This window comes from Ostrea edulis, chromosome 2, assembly GCF_947568905.1.
Source record: "Ostrea edulis chromosome 2, xbOstEdul1.1, whole genome shotgun sequence".
NCBI lineage: Eukaryota > Metazoa > Mollusca > Bivalvia > Ostreida > Ostreidae > Ostrea > Ostrea edulis.
Window position 1 is genome coordinate 73770553 of NC_079165.1, and position 11419 is coordinate 73781971.

An 11419-nucleotide genomic window follows, 5' to 3' on the forward strand; every position below is an offset into this window, starting at 1 on the left:
AATAGGAAGGAAGAAAATACAACGGACCAGACGAGGATTCGAAACCCGGGCCCCCTGATTAGAGATATTCAGGGGTCCGGATAATGATCCATTCTATTCAAAGAAAGATAACTCATTTATCTAACCAAGAAAAAAAAAAAAGAAGAAAAGAGTTATCTCGCGTAGACCATGTTTCTTGGAAGAAGATTTTTTTTAAACAGTATGTAATAAAATTCGACATCATGCAATTATTTTTTGAGATCACTACGATGCTTCAGCTTCCTGAGAAGTACAAGCCCGGGGGTGAAGTGAATAAAGTAATTAACTGACCGAGAAACTTTCAATATTCATATTTTTATAGGATTAGGCCTAAACAATCTTAATCTGGCTATTGGAGACCACGAAACGATACCAGATCGGCCTAAACAATCTAAAATTTGGTAACGATACCAGATCGGCCGTATTTATGTACAGATAGATGGTTCGATGTTACTATAATTCAGTAATTGTTGCTCCAGTTCGTGAGATAAGCCATCCCTCTAAATATAAATTTCTGAGATTAGACTTAAGTCAAAATGTTGATTACTTGTATCTTAATTAAGATTTATCTAGCACAGATGTTTATAAAAATCTGCAGGTTTATAAAAAAAAAAAAATTCAAATGCAAACATATACTGAAAATTTTATTTGTTTATAAAAATTATTTCAAAAGTTAGCTGGATTTGAAATTTAGGCTTAAGTCTATTCTCAGTTCATAGTTTTGAAATTTAGGCTTAAGTATATTCTCAGTCTGTTCTCAATTTATGGTTTTGAGGCCTGTTGAGGTACAATATAGTCGAAAGTGAGTAGAGACACGAGTTTTCACTGAGTGACCCCCCCCCCCCCCCCCATTGATGATCAATTGAATTCCCACTTTATTTTTGACGGAAACATATATGTAGTGTTCTACTTCTTCTGGGATTTTTGATCTCAGCCACTCGGATCGCGAATTCGATAGTTTATTTCGATTCGAAAAAAAAAACAACTTAAATCTCATGGGCAGATTGGTCTCTTGTTTAGAAAAGAAATAAACGAAAAATTTAAAGCAGTCTTTTTTTCACTCTCAGGGGAACAAATGACATGATCTTTTGATTTATTGTTACTTTTATTGAAAGATCTTATTCACTATTCCAAGGAGGGAAAAAAAAACAACCCCAACAAAAAGCCACAAAGCTTAAAATTTGTATAATTTATTAATCTAACTTCATTAAAAATGTCAGAAAATATTTAAAAAAAAAAAAAAAAAAAAGAAGACTACATAGGACATATTTCAAGCCCTATAAAATCTATATAATTCAGGAGCTTTTGGGGCTAAAACCCCCTGGGCCCCATTCAGGACAAAGCCCACTGGGGGCTACAAGGCGGTCCCCCATACCTCTGCTTTATGAAGTTGCATCCCCCCTAACTTCAATATCTGGATCCGTCCCTGACGTTTAAAAGAGACAGAGTTATCTTCCTTTTTTGAGTACAACAAAACAGACCATCTGGGAATCTCTTTTTGTAGCAAGTTCAATAATAAAACAAAAATCAGTTTCATATTTTATTGCTTTTTAATATCAATTTTTTTCTCTCAAGATTTTTTGTACAATTATTTTGAATATTCACAAGGTGTACATAAAAACTAGCATAAATACATTGCATATTTAATGCTTCGACAATGAAAACTTCTGTGTCACAACAATCCCCTTGTACCGCACATGCAAGTTGCAAACTGTATACGTGAAAGCAAACCAAAATCATATTTTAAAACCACCATTGATTTGTGGTGAATATTGTGGTTTGTGTTTAAAGGGAAATAACTCAGATTTTAATCTTTCTACCCTACATGAAAAATCACATTTGATGTGAATACTCATACATGTATTTCAATACTAAGATGATTACAAAACAGAAAACAAAGTCTACAATTTAAAAGTCCATCTACACTAATAACACCATTATATATTCGCACAGCACTTATCATTAACCTTTTTTACAATCATCATCTATGCATCGATCATTTAATCACCTTAATGAAAAGAAATGTCAGTAAAAATCCTAATGTGACAAGTAAAGAGACAACGTAAAAATTTGAGTATGATTTGAAATCTGAATCAATCTTCTGATTGGACTAGCTGTGCATTTGACCTCATACTGACATGGCAGTGTAACAGCTCTCTCTCTCTCTCTCTCTCTCTCTCTCTCTCTCTCTCTTGCTTTCTTCAACACACCCACATGTACACACACTTGATTACCAAAGATCAAAATGGAAGACAAAATATGATAAGCTTTGGTTACAATAATTCAACACATGATGAGACTTTGGCAAGATTTGAACATCAAAATTTCAATAAATACAATGAAATATCACAATTCATACAGTTTTACAACATTATTTCCTTAGTAAGCATCAAACAACAGTGTCAGATTTGAAAAAGAGATTGTCAATATCATTGCACAGATCATCGGGGTTGATAGTATAGCTGCCTGATGTCGTTGTGGCGTCGTCATCGTCTCTTGCCGTTGTATTGCAACTTTCACAGTACGAGTCATCATAACGCACTAAACTTTGATTTTGAGCTCTGTGTAGTCTGTCTCCAGTGAATGACCTTGGCACAGAGGGAATGTCTCGTAGAGGTTTTCTCTGAGGTGAGTAGTGCTCAGAATGGAGTCTATGAACCTTACAGCTCTGATTCACTGAGCTTGAGGAAGGGTGTCTGGAAACATTGAGAACATTTTTAGTCCCCGCATTACGAGGAAACGTAGACAAGCCTTCTGACGGAGACCCACGTCCAAACGTGGAGAAGTTCATGTGTTGGGAGAGGGAATGAGAGCCTATGGAAGAAACACCGCTGCTGTTGGCCACAGACAAATGACGAGATCTTGTTGATCTATGATCCACACCTAGAAGCAAGTGAGAAAATATTAAGATAAGAACAAGATAAAACTTAATTGGAACAAAACAAATTTGCATTTTGTTTTGATAATAAAACTTTTCATCAAATGATGATGTTACAAAGGTTTTGTTTAGCGTTATTGTCTCTTCAGCGAAAGTATTGGTGAGACTAAGTAATGTCCCAAAACTCTCAGACACTTTCCAATACAGTATTGGAGACAACAATCAGCTCATTATGTAATAACTTGAGATGATATATTCAGATTGTTCCTTGATAATCCTTGAAGTTGTAATACCTGTGGAATCGCTATGAGGGAGCCCGCTGTTCCGAACGTCCTCCTCACTCCCACCCCGCCCGCTGTCCCCAGTCAGGGACTCCTCGGACAAATCACTGTGGTTATCTCCCTTACACTCTGATGCTCCAGGGCCAACAATTTCCATATAAGGCATATTCTGAAAATAACAATGAAAGGTTTTTATGGATTTCCATGCTTTAAGAAATTCTACTAAATCATCAAGATCTACGACATTCTGCAGAATCTGCCTTGTACCGGTAATACATGTAATTTATGGCTGAAACGGGGATTGAATTCAGGAACCCTGCATTACTAGACAGGTGCTCTAATCACTGAGGTATTGAAGGTTGATGTCCATGGTCCATATTGCCCTAAGTACTACAATACTTTTGTAAAGGTAAGATTTGTAGGTAGGTGTTATCTCTGATACATGTAATTCCTTCCTACAGTTTCAACAGGTCTTCTCCACTACTTTGCTATTTAGAACCCATACAAAAACTATACCATGTAAACTATAATGGTTTTTAAAAAATAGGATTTTGTCTTAAACAACCTAAACTTTCAATAAGGTGGGAAAGGACAGGCAAAGATCTTTTAAAGGTGCCTGCCTTAAAAAGGATCACATCCGAGTTTTGTAGCATTGTCAATTTTTTGGGCAGTAAATTGTTGATTTCTACATTGAAGGAAATCAAAAAAAAAAAAAAAATACTGGGGTCATAGTGCTTGTTATTGAGCTACAGTGTGTTAAACTAAACCTTTTTGCACTTCAAATTTACACACGATTTATTCACACAAACTTGAATTGTCAACACAACATAAGCAACAAAAATTAATCATTATATCAAATATATACGCACTCAAGTTTTCTAATAATATAGATTTTAAAAAGATTAATGCTAGTGGATTTGAATAAATAATTACCTTTTCGCACTTATTATATGGAAAAATTCATCATATGGAATTTGAGAGTTCGAAACAACATGTATTGCAAGTATTGTCAATGTTTAAAATTGCACATATTTAATCACAGAGTTTTGCCTTTTAAAATATTTTTAAAGATGGAACTAAAGAAAGTGGGGGATAAAGATCAATTTTTAAAATTATTGGCCAAAATGCTGAATTTTCGTACAAAATTTTGAGTAAATTAATAGAGATTTCTTAAAGAATCAAGCATTCTGTTTACAAACCACATCAACCAAATTAATGAATTTACAGCATTCGAATTAGTTCAAAGTCTCCACTACTTGTATCATAAATTCAAATAATTGTTGACGATATGTTGGATAAAAACAAAACCTGTAAAATCATGCAAATTTTTATTTTTTTAATCAAATAATTCTTCCGCCACATATTGTAGTCCTTTCCAAACCCTCTCAAAATTGGATCGACATAAAAATTATGAACTTGATAGATTTAGGTAGTTAATATATATTTGGATCAATCGAATAAGATTTGACCCATTATTTACACAGTTAAAGCATTGTCACAGTTATGCTCATAAGCTGAGGATCGAGCCATCTTCCTTTAGGAATTTTTTTCACTACTAGTAGATACAATATCTTCCTAAACTTGTGACACAACCAATATTTTTTTCAGGATGCCAAAATATAAGCATATTCATACTTCCATATCAGATACACTTGGACAGGACAATGCACGAAGCACCTCTGGCAACAGAATACAAGAAAACGGAGGCTGGCTGTGACGTTCCTTTGAAGTGGAGTTGCCCCTCAGCCTAATCTCCATAGATTAGGAGTTAGGGAAATCCCTTCATGCACAATGTTTCCAGAAATATTCAATTATCTGATTTGCAAATGAGATAGAGTTGGCAGAAGTCTATGATAGTGTAATGATAATGCTCTGATGTGTGATGTAACATGGGGCCCTTGGGATAAGCAGGTTTGTCATGGTGCATTTACATGTAATCATGTTGGAGTTATTTCCCTTTATGTATACTCCAATGCAAATATGAAAAGCCATATATACACAAGAAATCATAATAATTCTAGGTCACAACTGTGTTAAAGGTCAATTTAAGTTAACCATCTGCCTGTAATTACTTTAACACCTTGTCTCTAAATATAGTTTTGTACTCGCCATTATTGTATTATCTTCTACAACGTCACTGGAAAATGAAATTACATGATTGTCCATAAAAACTGTTGCTTAAAGTCAACTGTATAGTAGGATATGTATATCTCTGATGTGAATAACCAAAATATCATAGACAAAAACCACAAGCATCATTGTGAATCAGACTCTGGAACAATATCACATGTATATCTGCCCAAAGCAGAAACTGAGACAGTTTCTCACGTTATCGCTTCACAGAATCACGACATTGGTTTCCGATCATTCACAACAAATAGCTCCAACAATTTCCTAACCTTTTTAAAGCGCTGAAAAGGCGTTTGTGACATTTATCATTATTCCAAAATACTTAAAATGATACACATAATGAGTATATCTTTGAAGCTTTAAGATGTTTATGCATCCCTCCAGCTATTTCATCATTCTAAACAGCTCTAAACATGTTATTACAAACTTATTGCTTAGAACATTATGTCATCACATCTTTTCATCTTAACCCTTGTCTAAATACTTTATCAAAGTTTTTAAAAATTGTGTGAGAAAAGGGGAAGAGACACAACTTTTATGTGGTATGTAAAGAGAGCACTTTTAACTCACTACATTCTGAAAAGCACCAATATAGATAAATACATACTTTTACCTCTTTGAATAAAAAATGAGTGTTCCACTCTAGAATATAATGGTAGGATTCTTATGCAAACATACACTTTAGAAAGAATCCAACTTAGTCATTAATCCTAGGTAGTGTGCACTAATTAAATACACAGCAATTTCTATTGGGGGTGGGTGGGGGTGGGGGGTAATTTTTGTTAAGAAAGTACCATGTATTTGTTATACTGAAAGCATCATTTGACTCTCTCTGGGAGTAAACAGTTTCTGTACCCTCACCTTTACTCTCTCTTCCTGTTGCCATTGCTGTTGATCCTTGGATTGTAGAATCCTCTGTTGAAGTCTGAGCGACTCCATTCTGTTGATGTTCCTGGCATTCTTGTCAGACAGTGTGCTGTCTTCTCTTGTGTGTTGGATTGAAGGGGGCTGAAAAAGGGACAAAGTCCTTAGTACAGTAAAGAGGCAAAGCCCTTTGTACAGAAAAAGGGGCAAAGTCCTTAGTACAGAAAAAGGGGCAAAGTCCTTAGTACAGTAAAAGGGGCAAAGTCCTTAGTACAGTAAGAGATTTTGTGGGTGGTAATATTTTGCTAATCTTTCAAATGAAAAGTAAAAAAAAATGATAGAATTCTCCAAGAGAATGTACAGAAGGGGAATAACTCTATTCTTGTAATAACTTGAAGGAATTCTGTGATCACTAATATTGATGGCAGCAATGACATCATATTTTCATGCAAATTTTTATCATCTTCCTTCACAGTAATATTGCTGGATGTCCCAATGCATTAATAACAGATGGTTGTACAAAAATTCTTAATTCAGAATTAATCTGTAAAATTTCTAGTCAAAAGTATTAATGGGTTTTGATATCTCTGCAGTACCCATAATATTGCTTGAGACTCATTTGGTCGTCACAGCTGCTGGTTTGAGAATTATCAGGGGGTGATGCTTTTGTGTTTGATCAATATTTAGTTTTCAGCTTTTATACAGACATCATATTTTAATAGATTTACATTTTGGATTTCAGCTAGATAGGATTACCCTCTGAAATTATCTTGAATGTAATACAGAGGCAACATATTATATAACAGGTCAAAATCAAATATTTGTTTCGAGATTACCCGTAAATGTACAAGGTTTCAGTTTTGCATAAAATCGAGAACAGGTTTGAGTCAACATCATTAATGGATGAAATTGTGTAATTAAATAATTTCCCCATTTCCTGTCCAAACACGGGAATGACCTACACATGGAATACTGTTTGCTTACACTGTCTGCAGATAGAGCACTTGAGCGAAATTACCCCCCATTCAGCTGTAGCGTATATTGCACCGCTGAACTTGTCCAATTTCAAACTAAGTAAAGTAATATCTGAATGAAATTGTATAAACTACTGGTGTTATATACCTGAGGATCTACTGGACTCGACTTGAAGGTAGACATGCTAGGGCTGTTGCTTGGATGACGGAAAGAGAAGCTGTCATCTTCCAGAGAAAAGCTGACCTCTTTTCGGTTTCGGTTAAAGTCTCTGTGAGGAATGATATGGTCTGTTGATCCTCTGGAAGAGGAAGACCGGGTACTGCTGTTACGACCCATTGTCTCCATGATTTTCATCTCCTCCATGTTTTTGGCACGATAGTTGTGCTTCTTGACGTCTGCTCGTCTGATGACACAGATGGTGATGATGATGGCAACAGAAAGAACAAAGGTCACAATAGCTATCACTATGGCAATGATGAGGTTTTGAGGCTCGTCTTCTACAATTTTTTGAGCCACTGCTGTGGTGTTTACAAACTTTATATGGATTGAAAACAACTGCCGAGACGTCTTCTGCTGCACAGATCCTTGGTCAGTTGCAGTCAACAGAAGATCATAAATTCGAATTTCATAGATATGGATTTTTCTGGCTAAAAATATTTCTCCAGAATAAGTATCAATCTTAAATAGATTTTCCTGATTTCCTTCAATGATGTTGAATCTGATTTCTGCATTCACATCTTTGTCAGGATCAACAGCACTAATGGTAGCAACAATGCTGTCAACTTTGGCCAAGTATGATAGATTGACAGAGTAGTTTACACTGTTAGGGAATATGAATTCTGGTTCATTATCATTGATATCTGTCAGCTTCACAATGACTGTAGCACTGCTGCTTCGGGAAGGAACTCCATTGTCCCTAGCAATGACAGTGAAATTGTAATCCTCAACCTGCTCTCGATCAAGTCTCTTTATGTTCTTAATTTCTCCATTTGGTTTCAACAGGAAAGGCACTCTCCCAAGTGAATGACTGTCCATGACAAAAGTCACATTTCCATTTTCACCAGCATCTTCATCTTTAGCTTTCACAAATCCAATGGTGGTCAAATTAGCTATTTCTTCTGGAACTCTGAATTCAAAGACATCAGAATCAAAATATGGTGTGATGTCATTTTTGTCCAAAATGGTCACCAGAATGGTTGCCGTGGCAGTCAGTGCAACTGGGTTGCCTCCATCAACAGCGATGACAGTAAAATTAAAATGGCTGATTTTTTCTCTATCGAAAGAGTGTCTGGTTGTGATTATTCCATCCACTGGGTTTGCGATTCTGAAATCCAATTGACCATTTGGATTGATGTAGTAGCGGACCTTAGCATTGGGACCTTGGTCATTGTCTGTTGCACTCACTTTGACTACTACTGTCCCATTGGGTTCATTTTCATAAATCTCACACGGATAAATTCTGTTGATGAATTGAGGAGTATTGTCATTTTGATCCTGAATCTGCACCTTGAAGCTCTTTGTTGAATTCAAGGCAGGAGATCCACCATCCTCACAGTACACAGTGACAATATGTTCAATAATATCTTCTCGATCCAAGGTACCATTCACTACCACCTTAAACTCATTTGGTGTGTTTTCCATGGGTTGGAGCTTAAAATAAGGATTATCTACAATATGACAGGAAACGTGTCCATTGATTCCAGTGTCAGCATCCTTTACCTCCACATGAGCCACTATGTCTCCCTTGTTGGCGTTTTCCTTGATGATGGCATAGTCATACTCGGACAGAACATTAATGCTGATTTCTGGAACATTGTTGTTGGTGTCGTTGATGTTGATAATCACTTGAGCCTGACTGCTTTTCCTGGATGGTTCACCATTGTCGACGGCTTCCACAATTATCTCGTATGGAGTCAAGCTGTATTCTGGAGGTCCCACCAGCTTTATTTCCCCTGAAGCTGAATTCATGTGGAAAATGTTGATATCATCTGTCTGAATTGTGGCAAATTTATACGAGACCTCTGCATTCCGTCCAATGTCGCCATCATTTGCAGTAACTTGCACAATAAGGGAATTCATCGGCATGTCCTCTTTAATGGTCACGTTGTACATTTGTTGAGTAAAAATTGGAGCTTTGTCATTGATGTCAGTTACTGAAATATTCACAGTAAGGGTTCCAGATTTTGGTGGATCTCCCCCATCCAAGGCACTGACATAAATGGTATATTTCTCAACTAGTTCTCTGTCCAATGATTGAATAAGCCTTAAATTGAGATCCGAAGTACCATCTAGTTTGGGAATTGTGTCCAACGCAAACATTCCAGAATTAGGAGTCATTTTGTACTCTGTGATAGAATTGTTTGGTCCCATGTCAATATCTGTAGCTCCCAAAAGTGGAAATGTGGAATTGATGAAGGATCCCTCGGACATTTCTAATGATATTGAAGTTTGAGGAAAAGTTGGTGCATTATCATTGATGTCATCTATGTGAACTGTCACATCTATAGTAAGGAAAAAATTTCCACTTCTCGCTGCAATTCGCAAATCCCTTTCACATTTTCTCAAATGAGGACAGAGCACTTCACGATCGATTTTCATCTTTCCTGTCAGAATTCCAGATCGAGGATCAATTTCGAAAATTTCCTGATTGCCCCCAATGAAGGAATATTCCATCCTTTGTAGCACTTCTTGTGTGACGCCGGACATAGAGGAAATATTCGCATCTTGTCCGATGTTTCCAATGGAATAAATAGGATTCCGCTCTTCATTTACGTAGTACACAAGTGTTGAGGAAGACAAATGGAGGACAAAAAACAAAACATAGACCTGTAGCATCATGATGATTTGGTGGACATCACAGCATGTCAGAACGAAAGGAAACACACACACAGCCACCTTTTTCACACTTCGTCTCTCTCTGGTAAAATCGTCATCAATCTGGAAAAACAGACGGACCAACATTAAATATTGACAAAAAACCTGACCGCACCAGTTTATACATTTGGACTTAAATCACCTTTATCCGTCTTATTTTTCCAATCATGTTTAAAATCCATACATAATGGCAAAGCGAGAGCCGCCATGCAGCATATCCTCATAAAGTTGACAATTTCTTGCCTAATGCAGAGTCTTTGTGTAGTAATTCCTGACTAAATAGGATCAGAAAACTAACTGTGATTCTTATATACAAATTTATAAACTCAAAATCTCCATTCTACAAGCGCTTTAAAAAGGCTTTCAACAAGCAACTCTGTAATATCATTTAAGATTGTAAAATTAAGCCATTACTTTAGTATGTACTTCATGACATTTAGAGTTTAAAGATTGGTATGATGTATTTCATTAAAATTGCTTGCTGACATACTTCTGAAAACCTGATTTTATCACCGTTCATCATTTTCACCATTTTGTAATCAAGTTCCAATTTCAAATGCTAAATCACTACATTAAAGAATTTCAGTTATTAATTCATCTTTAAAATTCAATTTGTACTTGAAGAATATAACCTAATTTTTCAAATAAATATCAAATAGATTTGGGGGTGGAGTGAAATTAATGATAATGATTTAAAAAGTAAGATGTTTTTACAATTTTTATAATTTAAAAAAATACTCAAGAGAAAAAATAGTTTACCTGCAGTGTTACTGTAGTTAATCCATGTTAAGAATACTACTGGTCCCTCCCTTTTTTTGTTAATTATCATAGGTAAAATTTAAACAATAGCAATAAAAAAAAATGTATCATACCATCTGGTGGTTTCCATGACACTACATGAATCGTCCACTCACATTAGGACTGACCAACTGTTCAATTCTGAAACCAATTACTCTTTTCTTATTTTCTTTTTAAGAACCTCTAAATCAAATTATGCGTTTCTAATTTTGCTATTTTTAAACAACTTTTCCTTTCATTATCAAGCACAATAAAGTTTTTCAATAAGTTTTCCAGAGAATTAATTCTAAACAATAATGGATGATGTCACATTTAAAAAGTCTTTTGTTGGGAACTTGGTGTCAATTTCATATCCCTTCATTCTTTTTGTTTTATTTTCTGTCTCTAAGCGTTCTGCATTATCTGATGTGACACATGAAGTGTTCAGAAAACACAAAACTATTGACAGGGACAAAAGGATCATAAATGTATGGGTACTTCTGTTTTTGTGGGTTTAATAGATACACGTTTTAACTAATTTCAGGGGTAAAATATAGAAGTTAAAGCAATACAAATATAAATTAGAATGCTAAATCATATCTATTTACTGTAGTTTTCCATT

The 11419-nt window shown here is 35.4% G+C and overlaps 1 protein-coding gene across 1 annotated transcript; it reads right to left on the reverse strand.

The window, feature by feature from the left end:
* Positions 1-1545: 1545 nt before the first annotated feature.
* LOC125681174 (protocadherin beta-15-like) lies at positions 1546-10982 on the reverse strand. The gene is made up of 5 exons (XM_048921135.2): positions 10893-10982; positions 7294-10083; positions 6169-6315; positions 3190-3346; positions 1546-2901 (listed from the first exon to the last, which is right to left on the reverse strand). Exons 1-5 carry the CDS (start codon positions 10893-10895, stop codon positions 2408-2410), a joined length of 3591 nt encoding a protein of 1196 aa, XP_048777092.1. The 5' UTR covers positions 10896-10982; the 3' UTR covers positions 1546-2407.
* Between the last annotated feature and the right edge of the window lie 437 nt (positions 10983-11419).